Source organism: Rhincodon typus, chromosome 39, assembly GCF_021869965.1.
Source record: "Rhincodon typus isolate 14 chromosome 39, sRhiTyp1.1, whole genome shotgun sequence".
Taxonomy (NCBI): Eukaryota; Metazoa; Chordata; class Chondrichthyes; order Orectolobiformes; family Rhincodontidae; genus Rhincodon; species Rhincodon typus.
Genome location: NC_063370.1, coordinates 11,101,925 through 11,129,918, shown reverse-complemented (window position 1 = coordinate 11,129,918; position 27,994 = coordinate 11,101,925). Strand labels below are relative to the sequence as shown.

At 42.6% G+C, this 27,994-nt stretch overlaps 1 protein-coding gene across 9 annotated transcripts; it reads right to left on the bottom strand.

Annotated features, from left to right (window-relative positions):
- Positions 1-4,957: 4,957 nt before the first annotated feature.
- Positions 4,958-27,586, bottom strand: srsf7a (serine and arginine rich splicing factor 7a). Of its 9 annotated transcripts, none has more exons than XM_048618242.1 (9): positions 27,452-27,555; positions 19,132-19,217; positions 16,464-16,685; positions 13,436-13,615; positions 11,193-11,279; positions 11,039-11,083; positions 9,921-9,968; positions 7,081-7,131; positions 4,958-5,278 (listed from the first exon to the last, which is right to left on the bottom strand). In XM_048618242.1, the coding sequence occupies exons 3-9, from the start codon at positions 16,676-16,678 to the stop codon at positions 5,224-5,226; spliced, it is 681 nt and encodes a 226-aa protein (XP_048474199.1). In that variant the 5' UTR covers positions 16,679-16,685; positions 19,132-19,217; positions 27,452-27,555; the 3' UTR covers positions 4,958-5,223. The 9 variants fall into 9 exon arrangements, with proteins under 9 accessions (XP_048474199.1, XP_048474200.1, XP_020372139.1 ...); XM_048618243.1 differs by having other exon boundaries at positions 19,132-19,197; positions 27,452-27,538; XM_020516550.2 differs by lacking the exon at positions 19,132-19,217 and having other exon boundaries at positions 27,452-27,586.
- Between the last annotated feature and the right edge of the window lie 408 nt (positions 27,587-27,994).

Sequence of the window (27,994 nt, the reverse complement as noted above, 5' to 3'; positions counted from 1 at the left end):
GCTGTGTTCATCCAGCTCTAAACCTTGTTAGCTCTGACCTTGGCGGCCTGTGTTTTATACTCAAAGAATGTGAATCTTTTGAAGCGTAGTTTAGAACATAGGAAACAGCAGCCAATCCAAACAGACCCAAGGTTCAATGAACAATCCAAATAGGTCTATACGCCACCTTTTGCTCCATTGCCCTGCCTATTTGAGCATTAACATTCAAATTGATTTAGTTAGTGAAGACTATGCTCCACTTTTGGTTGCTGCAAGCCATGAGGACACCAGTATATTTGATTACCACCACCACTGGTATCATCAGTTCTGGTAAATGTTAATAGTTGGTGCCCTTAACAGAGGTGTGTAAGTGTGTGCATCTCCCTCTCTCCGTGTGTGGAGAGACCATTATAGACCACGAGATGTTAAGTCAGAGAGAAAGCTTGGCCAATGTGGTAGATTTTCAGAAGCATTTTAAAGGAAGAAAGTGAACTGGGCAGGCCTACAGAGGGAATTTCAGAGTTTAAGGCCTAGCAACCAGAGACAGGACCACTAATAGTGACACAATTTAAATAACTTGGTGATGAATCCTTAGTTTGGTTTCAATTCTTCACTGTGAATGATCAGTAACTCATACTTATTCAGCCTGTCAAGTAAGATGATCAAAAAAAGCTAAAACCTTTTGTCAATGGTTTGGTTTCAGGTTTTATTTTCTCCCAATGCGACCCTTCCTAATTGGCATGCTAGCTGCCAGTCTGTTTATCCTCCCCCTTTTTCTGAATGAACCATTCACAAATTTTGTTTTGCCTTCAGCACACAAACTCATCTGCTCAATATCGAGAGAGGAGTCTAGATTTTAGTAGGTTTGTATTTGCGAATGAAAGGGGAGCCATAACTTAAACAAAACTTTACTTTGGCTGCTTTTGTAATGGACATGGAGGGTACAAAATTACCTCAGGCAGTACAGATTTAAAAAAAATTCCTTTCAAATAAGTTTGGACATAAACTAATTATTTGCTGCTGAAAAGCCTACCAATATGATTGCCAGATGGCTTTCTTGAGGGTATAGCACAAACTATATGGCTTGCTGGTCCATGTCAGCACTTATATTCCACTGGAGTTTCCATGCATTAAGGCAATTCAAAGAAATTAACCATGTGTGACATATCAAGAAATTTGAGAGGTAATTAAATTCTTTATCAAGAAAGACTTTTACAAAATGATAAATGTCAGTCCTCAGAAAACATGCTAATAGAATGCTTTCCTTTTAAGATGCAATAGGCTTTTTTTTTGACTCATTGTGGGATGTGGGTGTTGCTGGCTGGCCAGTATCTCTTGCCCATCCCTACTTGCCCTTGAGGTGGTGGTGGTGAGCTGCCTTCTTGAACTACTGCAGTCCACTAGCTGTAGGTTGACCCACAATTCCATTAGGGAGGGAATTCCAGGATTTTGACCCAGTGACAGTGAAGGAATGGTGATATATTTCCAAGTCAGGATGGTGAGTGGCTTGGAGGAGAACGTGGAGGCGGTGGTGTTCCCATATGTCTATTTCCCTTGTCTTTCTAGATGGAAGTGGTCTGTGGGTTTGGAAGGTGTTGTCTGAGGATCTTTGGTGAATTTCTGCAGTGCATCTTGTAGATAGTACACATTGCTGCTACTGAGTGTCGGTGGTGGAGGGAGTGGATGCTTGTGGATGTAGTGCCAATCAAGCGGCTGCTTTGTCCTTGATGGTATCAAGCTTGTTGAGTGTTGTTGGGGCTGCACTCATCAAAGCAAGTGGGGAGTATTCCATCACACTCCTGACTTGTGCCTTGTTGGTGGTGGACAAGCATTAAAGAGTATTCCTAGCTTCTGACCCGCTCTTGTAGTTCCTGTGTGTTGTGGTGAGTCCAGTTGAGTTTCTGGTCAATGATAACCCCCAGGATGTCGATTGCGGAGGATTCAGTGATGGTAACGACATTGAATGTCAAGGGGTGGTGGTTAGATTGTCTCTTATTGGTGATGTTCATAGCCTGGCAGTTGTGTGGCAGGAATGTCAGTTGCCACGTGTCAGCCCAAGCCTGCATATTGTCCAGATCTTGTCGCATTTGAAAATGGACTGCTTCAGTATCTGACAAGTCACGAATGGTGCTGAACATTACACAATCATCAGCAAACGTCCCCACTTCTGACCATATGATGGAGGGAAGGTCATTGATGAAGCAGCTGAAGATGATCAATAGGAAACTGATGGGGCAGTAATTGGCCAGGTTGGATTTGTCCTGCTTTTTATGTACAGGACATACTTGGGCAATTTTCCACATTGCCTGGTAGATACCAGTGTTGTAACTGTACTGGAACAGCTTGACTAGGGGCACGGCAAGTTCTGGGGCACAAGTCTTCAGTGCTATTGCCAAAATGTTGTCAGGGCCTGTAGCCTTTGCAGTATCCAATGTCTCCAACTGTTTCTTGATATCACGTGGTGGATTAAATTGACTGAAGACTGATATCTGTAATGCTGGGGTCCACTGGAGGAGACCAAGATGGATTATCCACTTGGCATTTGTGGCTGAAGATCGCTGTGAATGTTTCAGCCTTACCTTTTGCACTGATGTGCTGGGCTCTTCCATCATTGAGGATGGGGATATTTGTGGAGCCTCCTCCTCCAGTGAGTTGTTTAACTGTCCACCACCATTCACAGCTGAATGTGGCAGGACTACAGAGCCTAGATCTGATCCATTGGTTGTGGGATCGCTTAGCTCTGTCTGTCACTCGCTGCTTTTGCTGTTTGGCGTCCAAATAGTCCTGTTTGGTGGCTTCACCAGATTGATACCTCATCTTCAGGAATGCCTGGTGCTGCTCCTGGCATGCCCTCCTGCACTCTCCATTGAACCAGGGTTGACCCCCTGGTAAAGGTTGAGCGGGACAATATGTCAGGCCATGAGGTTACAGATTGTGCTGGAATACAATTCTGTTGATGGCCCACAGTGCCTCATGGATGCCCAGTCTTGAGATACTAGATCTGTGCAAAATCTGTCCCATTTAGCACAGTGATAGTGCCACACAACATGATGGAAGTTATTCTCAATGTGAAGGCGGAACTTCATCTCCACAAGGACTGTGTGATGGTCACTCTTACTGATACTGTCACGGACAGATGCAACTGCTTCTGGCAGATTGGTAAGGAGGTGGTCAAGTATGTTTTTCCCCTCTTGGTCGTCCCCTCACCACCTGCCGCAGACCCAGTCTAGCAGCTACATCTTTGAGGAGCCAACCACTATCTGTAGTACTGCTGCTGAGCCATTCTTGGTGGTGGACATTGAAATCCCCCACCCAGGGTACATTTTCTGCCCTTGCCATCCTCAGTGCTTTCTCCAAGTGTTGTTCAACATGGAGGAGTACTGATTCATCAGCTGAGGGAGGATGGTATGTGGTAATCAGCAAGAGGTTTCCTTGCCCATGTTTAACCTGAAGCCATGAGACTTTATGGAGTCCGGAGTCAATTTTGAGGACTCCTACAGCAACATCCTCCCGACTGTACACCACTGTGCCACCTCCTCTGCTGGGTCTGTCCTGCCGGTGGGACAGGACATATCCAGGGATGGTGTCGGTGGTGTCTGGGGCATTGTCTGTAAGGTATGATTCTGAGTATAACTACGTCAGGCTGTTACTTAACTAGTCTGTGAGACAGCTCACTCAATTTTGGCACTAGCCCCCAGATGTTAGTGAGGAGGACTTTGCAGGGTCGACAGGGCTGTTTCTGTTGTTGTCTTTTCCGGTGCCTAGGTTGATGCCAGGTTATCTGTCCGGTTTCATTTCTTTGAGCCTTTGTAGTGATTGGTACAACTGAGTGGCTTGCTAGGCCATTTCAGAGGGCAACTGAGAGTCAACGACATTGCTGTGGGACTGGAATCATGTAAGCCAGACCAAGTGAGGATGGCAGATTTCCTTCCCTGAAGGACCGTGGTGAACCAGACGGGTTCTTCTGACAATCAGCAATGATTTCATGGTGATTAGTAGATTCTTAATTCCAGACTTTAAAAAAATTATTGTATTTAAATTCCACTGCGGTGGGATTCAAACCTGGGTCCCCAGAACATTATCTGGGTTTCTGGATTAATAGTCTTGCAATAATACCACTAGGCCATCATCTACCCTAATGTTCTCGCAACATAATGCTAGCAAAACTGAGGACCATCCTTTTTCTGTTACTGCCAGCCTACGTTTCTGGCTTCATTCTTCAGGGTTATCATTTCTAGCTTAGTCAAGAGGTGGTGAATCTTGACATGGTGCTCCACCACACTCTGCCACATAAGGTTATTGAAGGCAATGCACCTGCCTCTGCAATACTTCACTCCTACATCTTACTTTGTTTCCAGTACTCAGCTCACAGCTTAAACAGACCAAATTCTCTATTACCCCATTTTAATTGATCTTAAATGTTGCAGTCCACATGCACCAAATCCCATACTCTTTGCCTTTCTCATTCAAGTCCACTGGCTTCCCATGCCCTAGGTAACAAAGTTTTATCCTCATATTCTAATTACTCAAGGGATCTCCTCCTGCCAAGGAACCCCCAGCTATCCCCTCCTATTCAACACCTTGATGTTGTCCTCAATATAAAAAGGTTTGAAACATCTGTTGCATTTTAACATAGTACAAGTTGAAATGGTTGTTTCCTTACCACAACTCAAGGTTAACCTTAAACATCGGGGACCAAGCATGCAGCAACGACTAGGGTGATACAAGTGAAGCCACCCTAGGGGCTTCATTACATCTCAGTCTTTTCAAGCCTTGTATCCTCTCAATCATACTATTAGAATTCAGAACACATAATTAAGTTACATTTTAAGCCTCTCTTTATTCTTGGGAACTAAGAAGAAAAGATGTAAACAGACAAAATAGTTAACTGGCTTGGAACTTTTAGAAATTCTCAATTATTTAATTTTCATGACATTACCTGGCACACTGCAACAAATTCACTGAAGCAGAATCTCTGTACTTGATAAATGTGTAAAATTTAATACAAAGAAATGCAAGCACTTTAACTGAACCCTTGCCAGCTAATGAAGAAGGTCCATTGAACAAGCTGTACAATTGTTTCACAACATTCAATTAAGAACATTTACTCGTGCTAAGTGAACAGTAGTAACACTTTTCTGTGGAATGCATGCACGTAAAAAGGCACTAAAACATCTAGGTTAGTTAAAAGGTGGTCAGGTGATGAGGGCCCCTTTGCTGCACTCTTCTCAAAGTCTTTGCATTTCAGTCATCTCTTCCAGGACTTGGGGTCTTACGAGAACTTTCTGAAGGGGAGCGACTGAAAGAGAGAGAGAAAAGGAAAACTGCTGTCAAGGAGAACTGAATTTTTAATGTTTAAGGGTCAACGTCCTATCAAAGTAAAATCAGTGAAGCAAATTAAACACTCATCCACAAAGAAATCAGAAACCGATTTAAAATAGAATACAGGCAATAGTGACAAGCTCTTATCTCATATCCCTGGCTGCCCTGTGGACGTTGAGACTGAACTATGTAACTGTGAAGCACCAGTCACTTGTTGGTATGGCATTCATGAACATGGAGGTACAATGCTACAACAGTGTGGGATGCTTTCAGATGTCAGCCCTTAATTGTCCAATTTATCGAGTTCAATTTTGCTAATCGCCAAGGTGGAATTTGAACTCTGTGCTACTTGTTCAGTACCATCACCATGAAGCTGCTGTAACTATAATGTAGGATAAGCTCTGCTGAATTCTTATTAGACTTCCCAAGATCACAGTGCCAGAATAGCATGGTCTGTGATTCAGTGATCACAGCTAAATCAGGAATCTGTGAAAGTGGTGCTCTGTAGTGACTTTTTAGCTGTGTTTTTTCTGCCCTTGGATCAAAGCCTGGCCGAATAAACGTTTCCTGGCATTTAATCTAACTTGACAGATTTTACAGACACGATCTCTACTTTTGCCAACCTCATCCATCTCAAATTACCACTGATGCACGAGGGTAGCAGTGTGTAACATCCACAAGATGACTGTAGCAACCCAACAACGCTTCTTCACAGCATCGTTCAATCCCACGATCTCTACCACCTGGGACAAGGGCAACAGATGCATGGGAATTCGATAACCTACATGCTTCCCACCAGGCACAAACAACCTTGACTTGCAGGGAAATTGCCAGTCTTTCACTGGGTCAAACTCTAGAACTTTATCCCAACAGCACCTACACCACTTGGACTGCAGTGGTTCAAGAAGGCACTTCTTGAGGGTAATTAGAGATGGGCAATAAATCCAGGCCTATTCAGTCATGCCTACACCCGTGAAAGAACAAATTAAAAAGACAACCAGATTTTCCAAGCTCTTGATTTTAAAATCCTCAATACGGAACACAATTAACCTCAGTTTCTTGAAAAAGTGGTTCATCCTAACTCCAGAAGCCTATTATTGTAGTTGAGCCAAGATACCCATCTAGTAATTTAACTGCATAATTTCACAAATTGCCCAGGGAGCACAACTCCCACTACGATCTTATCAGTTCAATTACAAATTGTTACTGCTCCCTTGACAATAGAGTTCGCACTTTCTCAACTTAAGCTCCTTAAAGATGGTTACAGTTTCCACATAAAAAGCGAGTGTATTTCAGGTGTAAAGCCAAATTGGGTCTTTAACCAGGTCAAATATTGTAGTTTACAATCAACACTAGATTCTGTGGATGGCTCACACCCAAAATGATAGCTTCTTTCAAGTTGTCTTTGTTACTATAATACCACCTCCCCACCCCACTATATACAGTTATGCTCAAATACTGCCATTTCTGCCCCACCATGCCCTGCTCACCCATCATCCCTCCCCTATTGATTTCCATTGGCTCCCAGCTCCTCCTCTCCCAACTGAATTTAAACCCAAAGCCACTTGTTTAATTCTCTTCATGATCCTGCTAAACCCTTTTACATCTATTACCTGTTGGGTGGTTGTAGAGCGGAAGTACTCAGGTCTCCATTCACAATTGCATGAATGACTGGACAACCATTTTTTGATTACACCTCAATTCATTCTAGGTATATTCTACCTCAAAGGCAGAAGATAAATTGAAAGTTGTGCTGGAGCCTAAGCCAAAGGGACTTACCTTTCTCGTTTAATAGAAAAAGACCTTGATCGAGACCGTGATCTTGAAGGGCTGAACACAAAAAGATAAATATGAAAGCAACTAGCGTTCAACACCCACCATATCAAATTAGTGTTCTTTTTCCTGGTCACGCTGCAATCATTGCTCTCGCAAGCCCTGGTCTCACTGCAACTATGGGTCTCTCAGCTCAGGTCACGCTGCGACCACGAGACCCATGGTTCTGCTTGCATTGCAACAATGACCCCGAGAGCTCTGATCACACTGCAATTGCTCAAGGTTTGAACCAGCCAGTTGCAATCAGTTAAGTCTAATCAAACTTTGGTTCCATGTCATAAACTTGTCAGTCATCAAACAACCTTGCACTGTCTGAACCATGAACACTGTGTACATATCGATTTGTTCCATCCCTGACCCACAAGTTATCTATCCATTATTTTCCATTTTCTAAACTGTCAACTGAATTCAAAAGTTAGGTGAACAGCCTCCAGTGTACCCATTACTTATGAATAGTTGACTACCGCATTGTGCAATGAAGGCTATAAAAGGGGAATCCCTCCCACCAAAGTCCATAATGCCAAATGTTGGCTGTGAAACAAATCCTGGTACAGACCAGCATGGCATGCTTGGTTCCATCATCTCCAGTGAGACAGGGATCAACACACCTTATCACTCTGCAGTGAGCGCTGGAAGTGGAAATTCTCAGCAATGCTTCCCTAGCAACACAGCTGACAGGTACATAAGCACCACACTTCATGGAATAGCCAAGTACAGGTCCGGATATTTAGGTATAGAGCTCGTCAGTTATACAAGTTTCAATTTATTTCAACATAATGCATTATACATAAACAATTACGTATTTTATCACTTAAGACTCTTAGCAAGAGCTCAATCAAAACATTTCCTGTCAAAATTAATTTCAAGACAGTACATGCAGGAACACTTCACTGTTAAGGATGCCTCTGGCAGTTTAAAAGAAAACTCCTAGATTTTTCCAAAGCAGATTTTTTCTGCTACAGACTGCTTATGTGTCACTAGAGATCAGGTTATGAGGCAACGGATTTGTGCAGCAAGTCATTCACATACACACCGTTGATGTTTAGTTCAATCCCAGCGCAGTGCTAGGCTGGCTCTGCCAGCCCTAGATTATCGGAAAAATTCAACAAATTATACAGATTCCTTAATGCAGTAAAATGTCCTTAGGCATTTAACAAGAGTGATTATAAAACAATATGACACTAAACTACAAAAGATAATATTAGGACAAATGAGGAAAATGGACTATAAAGAGCTTAATAAAAAGAGGAGGGGGTAGAGAAGCAATTTGTTTAAGAAGGCAATTTCAAATGTCATGGCCGAGGCAGATGAAGGCAGAGAGCCTATTAAAACAGTATATGAGCAGCACTAAGGTCTTTGAAGACTCACTGCTGAGGAGGTTACAAAGATATGAAAGAATGAGAGTTTGAGAACAGGGAGTATTTTAAACTCAAAAGCTTGTTGGACGGGGAGCTAGGGTAGGTCAAACCGGACTCAGTGGGCTTGGACAAGGGGAGCAAAGTTTGGGATGAGCCTAAATTCTTGTATGATTGAAAAACATGAAGAGGCAGGGATGGAGGGATACGGACTATGTGCAGGCAGGTGGGATTAGGTTAGAATGGTATCATGGTTGGCACAGATATGATGGGCTGAAGGGGCTGTTCTTGTACTGTACTGATATGAGGTTGGAGAAGGCAATAGTCATGTCTAGAGATAATGAGGCATGAACGAGAGTTTCAGCAGCATGAGCTCAAGCAGGAGTTGAGTTGGTGATGTTACGGAGAAAGAAATAAGTGGTCTTGGTGTTGATGGAGCACATAGATGGTTGGCAACTTATTTTGGCTCAGGCATGATTTCCTAATTGCCCACTTCCACATAATCCATGCTGGTAATGACAGGATTAGACTCAGGTGAAATACCTCCTGCAGTCAAATGGTCCATCAACACTTACATTCAAGACTCTCAAAAGTAAAGTGCATTGTACTTACGCGTTCATCAGGCTTCAAGCAGGTAATAGCCTTTGGAAAGATGGGGATAAAGTTGGTGTGGGAAAAAATTCTAATCATTTGTGTCCTTAAAAAAAATCTACTTTTCACCAAACCTTTAGTCAGCCCTATACCCTTCCTTGAATTGGTGATGATTTTTATCTGATTGTACTACCTGGACTGCATTTAAACAGGTTTATGTTAAAACTGCTGTCTGTTCTTGTTAAATGATTATGCAGATAGGAAAATTACATCCACCTTAGATCAAGAATGATGTTATTGAATGACAGCACACAATCTAAGGGCAGAATGGCTTATGCCTGTCCCCAATTCTTACGTACCTGGCAAAGCTAGATGGGGGTCTTAATTTCTAGCTAATTGTTTCCCATCCTGATGATGATTCAACTATTCCATTAGCTTGCCCAATTGACCACTGATCAATTCAATGGCTGACATACAAGAAAGTCACAGCTGAGCTATTTCTGGTCTCTGTCCAACATCCACATGGGTGGACTTTATTAGGACAGCCTGGATAATGATCAAGGGACAGAAATCTTCTTCCCAACCCAGGAACTCAGTGTTTAAATGAAATGCCATATCACAGTAACTTTGGTCAAATAAGCACAGACCAGGAATGAACGTGGAACTTTCCTGTGCATGATTCGACTCACTAAGCCAATGTTCTTTGGGAGAGAAGTTCAGTATCCTCCACACAGCCTTCTTCTTTAAGAGATATGTCATACTTATTTTCCCCGCACAATAATTTACATAGAACTCTTCAACATTTGAGCTGTAGTCTGAACAGAACAAAATTCCACCTACCTTCTTCCAATTGGCGATCTGGATTTGGACCTTATTGGAGTGAGGGACCTGCAGAGAGATAAGGTTGGCTCCTTAAATGACATCACACACCAACCATTTTAAACCACACCATACAAGCGATATTTTAAAGGCTGTATGCACACTCTCACGGATGTGCGCTACGCTTCACTTAAATTTGCGCATGCAAATTTGAACAGAATTGGGTTTAAATTTAAACGGGATGCGGATGTGAACTGTGTCAGGCGAGTGGGGGAAGAGGAGGAGGATGAGAAGAGAATTCTCCCTCCTGCGACCTCTCTCCCCAAGTCCTCACTTCTCCTCCAACATCCTCACTACCTCCTTCCCACTTGACTAGTCCCCTCGAATCCTTAACTGCCTCTGCATCTTCCGCACCTTGTTGAACCAAATGCTTCCCTGCATGAGTACACTGTGGCCTTTGTAATACAATGGCATAGAGATTCTCGAAACTTGTGCATTCACAGTTGCAGCCATTTTAAAAGGCATTCAGGTTACTGTAATTTCATTTTATACTCCTGTAATCCTAATACTGAGTTATGTTGGATCACACACCAATCCTACTGGGTTCGACCTGTATCAAAGTTTTAACAGACGTATTAAATTGCTTCAGCTTCACTTATATTGGTCACTCCCACACCCCTTCTTGGTAAATTTACCTTGTAACCTTTGAAGCAGGTTTTCCTGGTTTAGCAACAAAATAATGCCAAAGCTTTTAAAAATACTTATAAACCTGGTAATCCATACTCTCCAAATTCATACCCCATTTCATTCAGCTTCCTGTTCCCAAAGCAGTAACAAGTGCGTCTACCACAAATTTCATAGGAACAGAAGTGAGTCATTCAGCACTTTGAGCCTGCTCCACTATTCAATTAGATCGTGATAATCTATATTTTAACTCCACCTACCGATGTTAGTTCGGTATCCATTAATACCCTTACCTAACAAAAATCTTATCAAACTCAGTTTTGAGATTTTTAATTGACACTCAGCTTCAAATACTTTAGAGTTCCAGATTTTCGCTTCTCTTTATGTGAAAAAGTGCTTCCCTACATCACCCCTAAACAGTCTGGTCTAATTTTAAGGTTGCTGATGCCACTCACCGACTTCTCCTCTTAGAATACGAAGGAGAACGGGAACGTGTGCGGCTGCAATTGAAAAAAAATCATTTACAGAACACCAGTCTCCAAAGGAAAAATAAAAGCAAGCTCCTGTTCCAACAAACTGCAAACTCCAAAGCCAAATCCCGTGACTTACCGATCGCGGCTGCGGCTTCGGGATCTCGTGTAACGACGCCCCCTTGATCTGGATCTCGAACGGGAACGAGACCTAGATCGAGATCGACTAAAACAGAAGATAGTATAATAAGCTCACGTGGTGCAAGGACACCTGTGACAGCTAGCCACGCTGCACGAGGTGTCAAAATATTATCAAAACGGTTATTTTTTAAAATATTAAATGTGGATTCATACAGCCAATTATTGAAGTGTTAAAAAGTCACATTAAAATTAAATACGTTTTTTATAAAAAAAGGTTTGTAAAATTAAAAACTACTCCTGATAAGAAATTAACCTTTACAGAACAGATTAGCCGTCTCTGCCCCCAGAGAGATCTAGAAGATCTAGAAGACGCAGGTTGGTCTAATTATGTTCATTTCTCGTTGTGTCTAGCAGATCTTCCAAACACAGAAAGCCCAAATCAGGATACATGTGGTGCTTGATTGTGGAATATTTCAGGGGAATTTGGACTAGGACGGACTAAGTTGAACGCTCCTCTAGCAAACCGGAGAGCCTGATTAGTTGGCTTGATGGGCGTACTTTAGCGTTACATCTTTTAAACTGGCCAATTTTCTGTATCACAAAGACCGTAGACTGATTTTTTTTAAGGCAGGACGAAGCAGAACCTCAGGTAGAGGTATATGCGCACAACAGAAGATCTGAACCCGCAGTGGCCAAAGTTTGCTAGAAGGCCCGGTGCCATGAGGGTCAGAAGATCATTAATCATGGCGACAGACTCAAATGCAGCAACCTGAAAGGTTGGATCAGGTGAATCGTTAGCCAAAGAATTATTACACCAGAAACATTGTTAACAGCCCTTGAAAAACACATTAAACCTGGTGGTTAGGGATGAACAATGGTAGAATTCGAACTGTGTGACTGAAAACAATCACATCAACAATTTAGTTCTACAAACTGCTCCCGCCCCACTGCCCCCTCCCACCCTACTTCTGATGGCCAATTAAGCAATTGCACCACACTACAAAGTACATATTAAAAGAGCTATACCCTGCTGAAAAATGCAGGAGGCAAAGCCAAGTTGGCCACGACTGCAATGCCCTGCATGATGCAATGATCAGCAGATACTCATCAGCTACGCTGTCAGAGCAACCAGCTGTGTTAGGAATGACAGCAGCCAATACTAAGGTTAAACATGGGATAATTATTTTAAAAAAGCATTGTTTCATCCCTGCCACCAATACAATCAATATATTCTTCAAAACTAAAAATATCAATGAACTACCTAGGCCTGCCTTTACTGTCATACTAGACTCAACTTTCACCTCAACAATCCATAACTTTTGATTCATTTCATAAACAGCTGAGATCTGCTAATTTGGACAGACCAGGCACAACCTTCTCCGGAATCAAACGGATCCCAATGGATTCAGGTCTATGTGGTATTTTTGAACAGTGAACCATAAATTTCCATCTGGGAGTCCCAATTAACAGGATTCAACTGTATAGTACAGGTATAATTGATAGCAAAGGTTACTTTCAATATATACAGGGCAAATTTTAAAAGATTGAAACATTTAAACATATAAATATTTTAACATTTAAACAGACGACAAGTCAGACATTTAATGTACAATTGCATATTAAAACAATATATACAGAATTTAGACAAAATATGCACATCTCTAACAATGTTGTAAGTCAAATCAAGCTATAACATTTTTAACTTCTCCATCAATAATTTCAGTTACCTACAGCCAAGAAAAATTCAACAGAGCACCCAAATGTTGCACTGTTTGTTTTGGTGGAAGAGGGAAGGAGGAAGTAGGGGACTGGGGTAAATGGTATTATCTTCTAAAGCTGTAGGTAATGGCACTACCTCAATGCTGCTGTGCTAAAACATAATCAAGCTGAGCTTTACCAGTCAGCGAAGCTGTTAGACCAAGAGTTCCAGTGCACTTGATTTCAGAACAAGTAATTGTCATATTTGGCTACATACAGTATGTGGAAATTAAACCAGATAGAGGAACAGTCACGAAATACCTTATTATGCCATCTCCTCATGAAACACTTGTGCTATAGCAACACTGAACTGGTAAAATTTATCTAATCTCTCTTACTATTGTCCCTCGACTTTTATACATTATTTACCTTATTTTGTTCAGATTTTTCAAGGGCCAGTTACAAATATAACAGTCTCTAAGATTCATGCTCATCCCGCTCGACGGAAGATATTTTACAGCCAGCATGCCTACCGCAGCTTACCTGCTGCCACGCCTTCTTTTGCTGTAACGGTAGCAGTCATAGGCATAGTGGCCACGCTCTCCACACTGATAGCAACGGTCATTAGGGTCAAACTGGCGACGAGCAGGAGGGCGGCCATAGCGTGATTTGCGTGACATTCCATTTGACAGCTCAACGCGCACCCTCGATCCACATAAAACCCTGAAATAGAGATGAAAAAAAATTATATTTTAAAAAGCTAGGGTGACAGTACCTCAGATTATCAGTAGCTCCACATCCATTTTAGATTTATAACTCCACCTTCAATTCTCTACATAAATTAGAGATGAAGCAAGCACTTACAATTCAGCTAGCAGCACGTATAGGTACTCCAATAGCAAATTAAATTTTATGTAAGAAACACAATGCTGGAAATACACAACAGCAACAACCTTTTAAAAAGTAGAGATGGGTTTAAATTTCTGATATTATGCACCTTTGGAATTGGTACCTCCTGCCCTTTTCCAGTTTGTTTTGTTTTAATCTGAATAATTTTTGCCAAAACATGTGCAAATCATTAAAAAAAACCTACAGTAAGAAATTGGACTTCAGCTGAAATGGAAGTCCATTGGAATTGCATAGTTCAGCCCGTGACTTCAATCATCCTTGCCTCTGTAAACCAATGTGTGTCCACAGGTTCATCAACCTTTGGGCTTCCCTACAAGCAGTTCCAGGTTGATATGGCAAGTATGTCTATTACTCCACAGATTAGACTGTGGTGTAATCAGATCAGCCATGAGCTTATTGAATGATGGTATATGCTTAAAGGGCCAAGTGTCCTATTCCAGTTCCTAATTTGCCAAAAATTGATGCTAATGAAGACAATTTGGCTCAGGATGTGATGTGCTAGCCAAATGGGACAATCCAATTTAATCATATTTACCTGCTTTTGGTCCACAGATGTGTATCCCAGTGCACCTCAAGTGCATATCTTTCAGACAGTGAACACGGAGTCCCATCACCTTCTGTGTGAAACATTCCACACGCAAACCACCTCTTGTCTAAAAAATTTGTCCCTCATATCTTTTTGAATCTCTCTCCTCTCACCTTAATATGCCCCCTCGACTTGAAATCCCCCATTCTAGAGGGAAGACAACTAACATTAACCCTATCTATATCCCTCATTATTTTATAAACTTCTAAGGTCACCTCTCAACCTTCTACACACCCGTGAAAAAGGTCTCAGCCCTAACTAGCCTTTATGACTTAAACCTTCCATACCCAGCAACATGCTGGTAAATCTTTTCTGAAATCTCTCCATCTTAATAATATCCTTCCTATAACTGGCCACAATGAAGAGCAGCTGTATGCCTCATTAACCAGTGGTAATACACTATTAGGTATTCCTGCTCATCTACATTTCTCAGTATGCTGCCATCGATTGTGTAAGTTCTCGCCTTGTTTGCCCTTACTAAAGGCATTATCTCACTTCTCCAGACTGAACTTTTCATTTGCCACTTTTCTGCCCATCAGCCAGTTCACTGATTCTTTCCTATTTACATAATTGCTCTGGAGAGGACATTTAAACAAATGTTGCCAGGGCTTGAAAATTGCAGTTAAGAGCAAAGATCGGATAGTCTAGCGGTGTTTTCCTTAGAACAGAGGTCGTGAGGTGTGATTTAATAGAGATGCACAAAATAAGGGACTGGATAGTGTAGACAGGAAAGACCTGTTTCCCCTAACAATGAGGTGAATTACTAAGAGATACGTATAATTAGAAGGATTAGTGGGGCTATGAAGAGAAACCTTTCCATCCACAGGGTGATAGATATCTGGAACTTGCAGCCCAATTCAGTGGTGGAAGTAGAAACACTCAACTTGCGTAAAAGGTACCTGGACTTGCAAATGAAGTGTTGCAAGCTGCATGGCTAGGGACCAGGTGCTGGAACCTGGGATTAAAATGGACTGAGTGACCTCTTTTTGTGCCATAACTCACCTATGGTTTTAAAAGGCTGAGGGGTGCCTTGACAAAAGTCAATGAGGGGATCATAGTGAAGATGTTTCCACTTTTGCGTAACTCCAAAACTAAAGATCATGAATAATAGTTACCAATAAATCCAAGACTGAATTTAGTAAAACCTTCATTACACTAAGTAGGTATAATATAGACAATGGAACTTTTTTGATCACCAGCAGTAGTTAAGGCAAATAGTATTGGTGAGTTTAAGGAGAAATTTTTTTCCATTTGTGGGATGTGGGCATCACTGGCTGGCTAGCATTTATTGCCCATCTCTAGTTGCCCTTGAGAAGGTGGTGGTGAGCTGCCTTCTTGAAATGCTGCAGTCTACCTGCTGTGCGTTGACCCACAATGCCATTAAGGAGGGAATTCCAGGATTTTGACCCAGCAACAGTGAAGGAACGGCGATAATATGTCCAAGTCAGGATATTGAGTGGCTTGGAGGGGAACCTGAAGGGGTGGTGTTCCCATACGGCTGCTGCCCCTGTCCTTCTAGATAGAAGTGGTCATGGGTTTGGAAGGTGCTGTCTGAGGATCTTTGGTGAACTTCTGCAGTGCATCTTGTAGATGGTACACACTGCTGCTACTGAGTGTCAGTGGAGGGGGTAATGGATGCTTATGGATGTAGTGCCAATCAAGTGGGCTGCTTTGTCCTGGTTGACGTCCAGCTTGATGAGTGTTATTGGGGCTGCACTCATCCAGCTTAGTGGGGAGTATTCCATCACACTCCTGACTTGTGCCTTGTAGATGGTGGATAGACTTTGAGGAGTCGGGAGGTGAGTTAGATAAACACAAAGAAAAATTGTAAACAAGCGGGGAATGGGAGTAAACTTGTATCGAACATAAAAACTGATTAGTTAGGTTGAATGGCCTGGTTGTGAGCTGTATGCAAGACTAGAGATTGAATCTGGGATCTTTGTGATTACTTAAGACTGAGGTCATTTACCATCCAAATTAATTCCAACATCACAAGAACCTCACGTCAGGATTTCCAATGAAATTGTGCATTCTAATTTATGTTTGCACATTTTAAAGGTCTTTCCAAATACTCACTTGCCATCCATCCCACGCACAGCATCTTCTGCATCTCTGGGGTCTTCAAACTCCACAAAAGCAAAGCCTGGTGGATTCCGTGCTACCCAAACATTCCTTAGAGGGCCATAGTAGCTGAAGGCTCGCTCCAGCTCTCCTTTGGCAGCTCCTGTTCCCAAATCACCAACGTAGACTTTGCAGTCTGAAGCTCTGGAACTTCTGGAGTAATACGACATCTTTCAGCTGCAAAATGTTTTAAAAAGCTCAATCACAAAGCAATAATTTCCCCCTTACATAGTCATTTAACACTTTCCATGCTTTGAAATAAAACTAGCCCAGAGTCTGGCCACTTACAATTCTACACAATTAAAATACGTTAGCACCAGGTACCTATAAAGTTTGTGGCTTTTAAGAGCACTGAAAACCATTTTCAAATGCTTAGCTGTTGTGAGTGACCAGATTTCACACAGAACCTGGCTGTCCTTGACAAAAATGATTAATTGAGAGACTCTCAGGACAGTGGAGCTTAAAATACTTGCATGACAAACAATATTCATACAAATCTGAAAGCTTCACATCCTCACACTGCTACAATGGAGCATGTTAATTTTTCCATTCTTTCTCAGGATGGGGCTGTCACCGGCAGGGCCAGTAATTATTGCCCCCAAGAAGGTGATGATGAGCTGTTTGTTGAACTGTCACAGAGGTCCATATCTACAGGCACTGGAGAAGATTTCGCAGCAAGAACACAGGCAGAGCAGCATTCTAAGTATATCTGCCAGGTCAGAACTTTACATAGTGAGGCACAAGCTGCTTTTCCTCTCCCAACACAAGTTCAGAACCTTTAGCTTAAAAAATGCACACATGGATGTTTGTTGTTTAAATTACTACATAATTAGAGTGCAAGGAAAATCCAGGAACAATGTTTCCTCTCTCTCCATCAAAGTAACTCCCCATTTTATTGTTAACCAACCATAGCGGAATTTCTCATTCTCTCTGAAGCAATGCAAAGTGCTGACTAATAAAGAGAAGTGATGCAGTGTGGTTTTTCAACATAGTTTAGTTGCAACAAAAAAAAAGCAGCAACTCTCAAAAATGATTTGGGGAAAAAAAATGTTTGAAACATGACAAACTCCAAGCACAAATCTCAAAACATGCCTTTTCAGAATACCACACCTGAAGAATAAAATACTATTCACTCAAAATACCCGATGTCTTATGTCAGTCTCCTCAAAGAGGCAGGTTGATATTTTTAAAGGTATTTCAATGCTGCTGTGCTAAGTCTGGGCTCTGAAAACTTGCATTACCTGTAATGCTCCCATGCCAATCAACGTCAAGGACAGTTGAAGGCCACACTGCACACATGGTCTCAGGGCTTGTACATCTAACCCATGTAGGTCAGTTGGGACAATGAGAAATTCATTGCGCCTTTAAGATAAAAGGAAGAACACTTCTGACAATAACTTTGTTGTGGCCAAGTGATCCCCAAAACAGCCAGGTCATATTTTAAAGACTTTGCTGGACTGAAAGAGGATAGGTAATTAACTGACTCTGTAGACAGTTGGTGTGGGGAAGGGACTGCAGCACTCAATTACTTGTGTGGCAATTTGGAAAAACATGTTCCTTTCAGTCATCAAATATTTTGGCAACATCAACTCATGCAAATGGAGTTCAATTTTTAGGTCAATTGCAGGCCTTCAAAGTAGCATCTTTCTCACACACACACAGAAAGTGCTTCATATACATTATTAGTTGTTTTAAAGTAAAAATAGATGGATCAAAACTAATCAGCAATTCGTACTAAATATCTCTGAAAAATTTCTATAAGGAACAGAAGGCAGCCATAGCAGTCTGTGCTGCCAATCAATTAGATCACAATTGATCTGTATATCTTAACTCCATTCACCAGCTTTAACTCTTAATTCTCCACCACAATAAACAATTCATGAACCTCAGTTTTGAAATGTTCAATTGACTTTCAGCCTCAGCACGTTATTTACAAGAGTTCCAGATTTCCACCACTATGCAAGATAGTTTTCATATGTCACCCTGGAATGGTCTGTGTCTAATTTGGGTTACGCCTCCAATTCTGCTCAAATGCCGCCAGAGGATTTTGTTTCTATTTGCCCCATGAACTCCTTATCCACCTGTGTGGGAATCTAGAACCAGGGGACACATGAAAATAAGGGGTCTTCCATACAAGACAAGGATGAGGAGGAACCCTTTGCCAGAGGGTCATGAATCTTTGAAATTCTCTTCCCAGGAGACTGGTGAAGGTGGAATCATTGAATACTTTTACTGGTAGAAAGATTTTTGACTAACAAGAGAGTCAGAGGTTATTGGGGTAGGCAGGAAAGTGGAGATGTGCCACAATCAGAGGAGCCTTTTTCTTTGAATGGCAGAGCAGGCAGGCTACAGGGACCTGCTCTTAATTTGTATGAATCAGTGTAAACATTTCAGTAATATTACTCAATGCGCACACACAAACATGCAGCACAGACAACCATATCATGGGAATTTCAGCTGGCGAAGATAGAGTCAAACATGGTGAAGTGAGAGTTAAAGACAAACAGAAGTATAAAGAACACTTTATCCAAGGGTAAAAATCAATGCCAACTAAGAAATTCAAATGCAGTTAGTAATCACACGAACAATTTAGCTAGCAACAAAAGCTGAACCTGAAACGCACCATTTCAATTCCTCAAGGTTTCAGAGTGTAAAACAGATTGAGGTGTGAAGCAGCCCTCGGCGTTTACTAGGAAGTACATGAAATGTCTGCATGAGAAATTTATAATTAGACAGTAATAGCACAGTATAGTCTGAGAATGTTACACCTCCAAGAAGTCTTGCTACCATAGCAGAATCAGTGGCTCATGCATCACGTTGCAAACAGATTATGACCACCCGGAACCCATGTAATTTTCTTGGAAAGACTATTAAACTAATAACACCCAGGCTAATATCCGTTTGGGTACGGGACTGTGCAGAGAGTGGAGGTGGGGTGGGGGTCAGAATTCATAAAACTACACTTCAATCCCTCTAGGTGATCAAATCTAAGTTAGGGCATTGCAATGACCCTGAATTATATTATGCAATATCCACTTTTTATACAAGGTGACATGTTCCCCAGTCAGAAGAAGAACCACAATTGTTACAGTACAAGAACAGGCCATTATCTACTTCTATTATCTAGTGCCAATCTCCTGCCTTTTCCCTAAATCCCTGCACACTATTACTATCCAAGTAACAAAACTTTCAACACCCTTTTGAATGTCTCAAATGAACCTGTCTTTACTACATTTCCAGGCACTGCATTCCATATCTTAACTATCTGTGAGAAAAGATTTTTCTCACATCATCCTCAATTCTTTTGCATATCACTTTAAATCTTTTTAAATCCTTTTACGAGTGGGAACAGCTTCCCCCATCTATTCTATTCAGCCCATTCATGATTTTGAAAACGTCTATCAAAACTCCTCTCATCCTTCTATTCTCCAAGGAAAACAGTCCAAACTTCTTTAAACTATCTTCAAAAATTCCTCAGCCCTGGAACTATTCTTGTAAATTGCTTCTGCACTCTCTCCATAGCATCTGTATCTTTTCTATATGGTGCCCACAACTGTACACAATACTCCAGCTGAGGTCTAACAAGCGTCTTATACAAGTTCAACATCAGTTCCTTGCTTCGTACTCTATGACCCTATTAGTAAAGCCAATGACAGTATGTTTTATTAACTCTCTTCATCTGTCCTGACACCTCCAACGATCTGTGCATATATACACCCAGGCTCCCCTGCTCTTGTACCCTTTTTAGAATTGTACCGCTTAGTTTATATTATCTTTCAATGTTCGTTCTACTTATGTGCCTCACCTCGCACCTCCTTGTATCGAACCTCATGTCACCTTTTAGCCCACTCCACCAACTTGGCAATGTCCTTTTAAGAGTTCCACACTATCCTCCTCGCAGTTTACAATTCTTCCAATTTTGTGTCATCTGCAAACTTTGAAAATGTCCTCTATCAAAATCCAGATCAAAAACATATATCAGGAAAAGCAGAGGCCCCAATACTGAATCCTGGGGAAGTTCAATAGAAACCTTCCTCCAACCTGAAAAATACCAATTATTATTACTTTGTTTCCTAGCACTCAGGCAATTTTGTATCCACGTTCATACTGCCCTTTTATACCATGACCCATAACATTCCTCACAAGTCTGTTGTGACACTGTATCAAATGAATAACATATCAACAGCATTACCCTCATCATGGCTGTTAATTCCTAAAAAAAAAACAAATTAGTTAAACAAATTCTGCTTTTGATGTCTGTGCTGACTCTTCCTAATTAACCTGCCTTTTTCCACGTCACCACTAATTCTGTCCCAAATAATTATTTCTAGAAGTGTCCCCACCAGTGTTAAACTGACCGGTCTATAATTGATAGGATTATTTATCCCTACTATCCTTTCTTGAATAAGGCTGTAATGTTTGTAATTCTCGAGTCTCCTGCACTTTCTCCAAACCAGGGAAGATTAAAAGATTACAGCCAGTGCCCTCGTAATTTCTGCCCTAAGTTCCTCCAAAATTCTTGGATGCACCTCATCTGACTTTGAGGCCTTGTTAACTTTAAGTAACAACAGTCTAGCCAAGATTACTTCCTCATTAATTTGGCACCTCTTTAGTAACAGAGTTTCCTCCTCTGTCACTATGGCCTGGGTAATATTCTCTTTGGTTAGAAGCAAAATATTCATTTGACACCTCAGCCATGCCCCCTGTCTCCAAGTGTAAATTCTCTTTTTTGTCTCAAATTCGGTCTACTCCTCCAATAACCACTCTTTTACTATTTATTAGCCCATAGACGACTTTGGGATTCCCCTTTACAGTAGCTGTTAGTCTTTTCACATAATTCCTTTTGGTTTTTCTTACTTGCCTTTTCACTCCCCTCTAAACCCTCAATAAGACCACTCTCTCCGTAACTCCCTTGTCCGTTCCACACTCCCCACCAGCCCCAACACCCCTGGCACTTTTCCCTGCAACCGCAGGAAGTGCTACACCTGCCCCTACACCTCTCCCCTCACCCCCATCCCAGGCCCCAAGACGACCTTCCACATCAAGCAGATGTTCACCTGCACATCTGCTAATGTGGTATAAGCACCTCATATTTCGCTTGGGAACCCTGCAGCCCAATGGTATCAATATGGACTTCACAAGCTTCAAAATCCCCCCTCCCCAGACCGCATCCCAAAACGAGCCCAGCTCATCCCCACTTCCCTCATCTGTCCGTCCTTCCTCCCACCTATCCCCTCCTCCCACCTCAAGCCCCACCCCCTCCTCCTACCTACCAGCCTCATCCTGCCTCCTTGACCTGTCCATCCTCCCTGGACTGACCTATCCCCACCCTAACTCCCCACCTACACTCACCTTTACTGGCTCCATCCCTGCCTCTTTGACCTATCCGTCTCCTCTCCACCTATCTGCTCCTTTATCCATCTTCCATCCACCTCCCTCCTCTCTCTCTATTTATTTCAGAATCCCCTTCGCCTCCCCCATTTCTGAAGAAGGATCCAGACCCGAAATGTCAGCTTTCCTGCTCCTCTGATGCTGCTTGGCCTGCTGTGTTCATCCAGCTCTACACCTTGTTATCTCAATATTTTTCTTGATTCTCAATTGTATTTGGAGGACTAATACTGGGAACAGATGCTGCGACTCAGCTTCGAGTGCTGTTAAACATTCACATTTGTTTAAAGTTTGATCAAATTTCATTTCAGGCATTTATAAAGAGCACGCACAGGCACACCTTGTTTGCTTGTCTCAGCCAGATTGAGATATAAATAGAAAGTCAAAAGCCCAACATGCAAAATCACCCTCACTTTGTATATGTAAAAACCTGGAGAACTTTCCTTTAACAGTATTGTGTACACAAGCAGCCAACTGAAAATACACACGCAAGTAACAGGTTAATCCTGAGGGTTATGTTGACTTTCTCTATTCCAACTGTCACAACTCAAAAGTCACTTAGTTACTCTTACAGTGACACACTGTTCGCAACAATACGCCTGTAGTTGTCGAATTGCTCACCACTTCACCTCTGCTTTGGAATTCTTGGTCCCAGTAAAATCCATAATTTCTCACCCTTGCTGTCACTCCTAAAATGGCCTATCTTCACTCCCTCAAGTTTAAGAGTGGCAGCTTTGAATATGCATGGCACAACTGCTCAGTGGTTAGCACTGCTGCATCATAGATTCAGAGAACCCAGGCTCAATTCCACCCTCAGGCAATTATCTGTGTGGAGTTTGCACATTCTTGTGTCTGCATAGGTTTCCTCCCACAGCGAAGATGTGCAGATTAGGTGGATTGTCCATGCTAAATTGCCCATAGTATTCAGGGGTGTGCAGGCAGGATTAGCCACGGGAAATAATGGGTTATTTGGGGTGGGGGGGAATTCTATGGCTGACGAGCTGAATAATTACTTCGTGTGGTCTTCACGGTGGAAGACACGAGTAATATCCCAAAAATTCAAGAGAGTCAGGGGGCAGAGCCAAGTACGGTGGCCATCACCAAGGAAAAGGTGCTAGTAAAACTGATTGGCCTGAAGGTGGACAAATAACCTGGACCAGATGGACTACACCCCAGAGTTCTAAAGTAGATAGCTGAAGAGATAGTGGAAGCGTTAGTCGTGATCTTTCAGGAATCACGAGAGTCAGGGAGGGCCCAAGAGGACTGGAAAATCGCTAACGTGACACCCTGTTTAAAAAGGGAGTAAGTCAAAAGATGGATAATTACAGGCCGATTAGCCTAACCTCAGTCATGGGCAAGATTTTGGAGTCTCTTGTAAAGGATGAGACTTCTGAATGTTTGGAAATGTATAGTAAAATAGGGCAAAGTCAGCATGGTTGCATCAAGGGGAGGTCATGCCTGACAAATCTGCTAGAATTCTTTGAGGAAGTAACGAGCAGGGTAGACCAAGGAGAGCCAATGGATGTCATCTACCTGGACTTCAAGAAGGCCTTCGATAAGGTGCCACACAGGAGGCTGATGAGTAAGATAAGAGCCCACGGTGTTAGAGGCATGGAAAGAAGATTGGCTGTCTGGCAGAAAGCAGAGAGTGGGAATAAAGGGGTCTTTCTCGGGATGGCAGCCGATGACGAGTGCTGTTCCGCAAGGGTCGGTGCTGGGACCATAACTCTTCACTTTGTACATTAATGATCTAGATGAAGGAACTGTGGGCACTCTGGCTAAGTTTGCAGATGGTACAAAGATAAGTGGAGGGACAGGTAGTATTAAGGAGGTGGCGAGGCTGCAGAAGGACTTGGACAGGTTAGTAGAATGGGCAAAGAAGTGGCAGATGGAGTACAACGTGAGAAAGTGTGAGGTCATGCACTTTGGTAAGAAGAACAAAAGCACGGACTATTTTCTAAATGGGGAGAAAATTTAGAAGTCTAAAGTGCAAAGAGACTTGGGAGTTCTAGTCCAGGATTCTCTCAAGATAAACATGCAGGCTGAGTCTGTAGTCAGGAAGTCAAATGCAATGTTGGCATTTATTTTGAGGACTGGAATATAAAAGCAGGGATGTACTACTGAGGCTTTATAACGCGCTGGTCAGGCCACATTTGGAGTATTGCGTGCAGTTTTGCGCCCCATATTTCAGGATGTGCTGGCCCTGGAGCGGGTTCAGAGGAGGTTCACGAGAATGGTCCCAGGAATAGAAAGCTTAACATGAGGAATGTTTGAGGACTCTGGGACTATACTCATTGGAGTTTAGAAGGATGATGGGGGATCTAATTGAAACTTTCAAAATACTGAATGGCCTGGACAAAGTGGATGTTGGGAAGATGCTTCCATTGGTAGGAGAGACCAGGACCCAAGGGCACAGCCTTAGAGCAAAGAGAAGACCTTTTAGAAAGGAGATAAGGAGAAATTTCTTCAGCTAGAGAGTGGTGAATCTATGGAATTCACTGCCACAGAAGGCTGTGGAGGCCAGGTCATTGAGTACATTTAAGACTGAGATAGATAGGTTCTTGATTATCAAGGGGATCAAGGGTTACAGGGAGAAAGCAGGAGAATGGGGTTGAGGAACTTATCAGCCATGATTGAATGGCGGAGCAGACTCGATGGGCCGAACGGCCTAATTTCTGCCCCTATCTCTTATATTCATCATTGTTTCTCAGCATCCAGAATCCAAACTGCTCCTTTGGCATCTTTCTCTAGTTTCTTCCCAACATTTCTTTCTCTCCCAAACTCATCTGGTTCCTGAAAACCACCTCAGACTCTGCTAATCACTCAACCTCACTTCCCAGCCCTTGTACCCATTCGTTTTGTAAATTATTCATTCCCCTCAGACACTGTCCTACTCTCATTCAAATGTGATCACTCCCTGAAAAGCTCACACTTTTAATGTTGCCCGTGCAAATAAATCCCCTTTCTGATTCCACTTCCTTTCCAAAGCCCATGAATAATTTAATCACTTTCCAAATCTGTGCATACATTTCCCTTAATTTCATGTTTAGTCCTGTCCAATTAAGATCGTTCCCTCACTACGGCACCAGAACAGCCCTAATCAAAGTCATGAATGATATTCTTAGAATCTGTTAGATTATTCCTACTTAACCTCCTTAGTCTTTGACATGACTGACAATCCTATTCTCCTCCCGTAAAAGAACTGCTATCACTTTCGCCCCATCAGTTGTAGCCGCAAAAAAAATAGCACGAGGTTGTTGACTTGCTCGCCAAGCTGGCTTGTTCTCGTTCAAACATTTCGTCACCATGCTAGATGACATCATCAGTGGAGCCTCGGATGAAACACTATTATTCTACTCTGCTTGGAATTTATACTGTTTGGTCCATTACGGTGAGTAGTGTCACTTCTGGTTTTGATCTGTATGGGTTTGTATATGGCGTCCAATTCTGTGTGTTTGTTGATTGCATTACAGGTGGAGAACCATGACCCTAGGAATTCCCGTGCATGTCTATGTTTTGCTTGGGATGCTATGTTTACCTTGTCCCAGTTAAACTGATGGCCTTCATTGGCTGAGCGTACAGATATTAAGGAGACTTCGTTGTGCTTTTTGTTGCTAGTTGACGTTCATGTATTCTGATGGCTAGTTTCCTTCCTATCTGTCTGGACAGACATTACATTACATCGGACAGACAGTTTCTCACCAATCTTAGGAAACAAAAGCAGAATGTAGCCACACTTTATCCTTTATCTGTTCAGACTGAATCCGATGATTTATACATGAAATAGGGAGTTCAATATGTTAGCTGCCTTTGGCAAGAATGATGAGAATTGTAATGAAGCATAGTGTCACATGGCAACTAGCTGAAAACAGACACCACACAGCCAAAGTGATTGGAACCCTAGCTCCCATATACAGCACTGCATATTCTAAACTCACGCCCAGAACACTACTCATTTGAATTTAGAAGAATGAGAGGTGATCTCACTGAAACTTATAGGATTCTTAAGGGGCTTAAACAGGGTAAACACAGACAGAATGTTTTCCTTCATGGGAAAGTCTAGGGCTTAAGGAGTGCTAATATAAGGTTGAGATCAGGAGGAATTTCTTCCGAGTGTCTCTGGAAGTTCTAGCCACAAGGTGCTGTGGGGACCGAGTCATGTATATTTAAGGCTGAGACAGATTCTTGATCAGAAGGAGAAATCAAAAATTACAGGCAAAATGCAGGAAAGTGGATACGAGGAGTGTCAAATCAGCCATGATCCTATTGAATGACAGAGCAGGCTTGAGGGGCTGAAGAGCATACTCCTATTCCTGTTTCTTAAGGTCTTATATTCTCTTATACATGCATGAGCTTTTGCATCATGACAGGATGCTCCCTGACTTTGGGAGGATTTTGGTCAAATGTTATTTTAATATCCAAGCATTCATCTTCCTGCAGCAGTATTTGGATCAGTCATCAGGAACACAGGTGGATCTCTCTCTCTGCAACCTTTCCTCTCCACCCCCTCAAAAAACAGATCTGGGTCACTCATGCTTTAACTGTTGCACTGGGCCGTTTAACACCAACCAGCTATTAGACAAGATGCTTCCCAGCCTTGTATAGCCCAGGTTTATATTGTCACTGCTTTAATACAGGGATGCATAGCTGCATCACAACATAGCCCAAATTTCAAAAGTAATAGTTAACCAAACTTTGTTACAGTAAAAAGGAAAATATAAGTGGTCTAACTAAACAATAGAAATCAGGTTCCAATCATCCTTCCATACAAGTTAAATGAACTCTCGTACCCCCAGCTAATCAAAGCAGCAAATAGATCAGGTAGGTCTGTACTACATCAATATCATTGATGCTAACAACTGCAGACAAACTAAACTTAGTGGTGCTACTGCTGCTATAAAAGACTTCAAGTCGTCGATTGGAATACCCGAGCAAAGGAGGGAAAGAGAAAAAAAAGTGTTGATAGCATGAGACTAGTTTAAAGGATTATTCTGCTTTCTCGTGCATTGAAGAATAAAAGGCTCCCCCTGATTCGTTAAAAATACAAATTAATGCAGACTATTACTTGTAAGATCAGGGACTGCCCTAGTACAAGAAAGAAGTCAGAGAACGAAAGCCGCAGTTCCAGGCCGCGACTAACGAACCCCGGGTCTCAGTGGCGACCTCAGGGATACGGAGACCGAAGCGCTCAATGAACCCGGACCCCAGATCTCGACAGTTTGCCGGGACTGGTGGCAATCCAACCGGCCACAGGTCCAATAGTACTCCGCCCCCTGCCCCCAACTAGAACAGCGAGGTCCACCCGGTTACCGACGATGAATCTAGGATTGGCAGTGAATTCCTCAGCCGGCTACTTCCTCTCCCTTGCCCGGTCAGCCCATCACTAGAGCCCGTAGTAACAAAGGCCTGCGGCCTATTCCACGCGTGGAAAGCCTCGACCTAGGACACGTACGTCATAAAGAAGCGGAGATTCACAGACCCGGACAGGGGTCTCATCTCGCCATCTGACTTCCGCTTTCCCCTCACCAAGTTACACCCGGTTATTTTTGTTTTACCGTTTTCTCTCTGTCCGTCCCACTCTCAAGCACCCACGGAACTCCCACCAGGCCGGCAGCGTGACGCATGCTCGGTTCGTCTCGGGGAGACCAGGTGCATGCGTAATTCGTCAGCCGGTTGGAGGGGCCCGGGCGGTCGGGTGCGTGCGCACAACGGGAACACTGATTGGCGCAACGAGAAACAGGCGGGAAGCAAGCGTTCATTGTGCTCGAGCCTGAAGCCGACGTTCGAAGGTTTGGGTCATCGTTATCATCCAGTTGTCGAGTATTGATGGGCGTCCGAACATCTGTTGGCTGGAGATTTAACAGTGGCTCGGGGAAGCGATGGTCTAGTGGTATTATTGCTGGACTATTAATCCAGATAATGTTCTGCGGACCAGGGTTTGAATCCCACCACGGCAGATGGTGGGATTTGAATTCAATAAATATCTGGAATTAGGAATCGATTGTCGGGGAAAAACCCATCTGGTTCACTAATGTCCTTTAGGGAAGGAAACTGCCATCTTTACCTGGTCTGGCCTACGTGTGACTCGAGGCCCACCA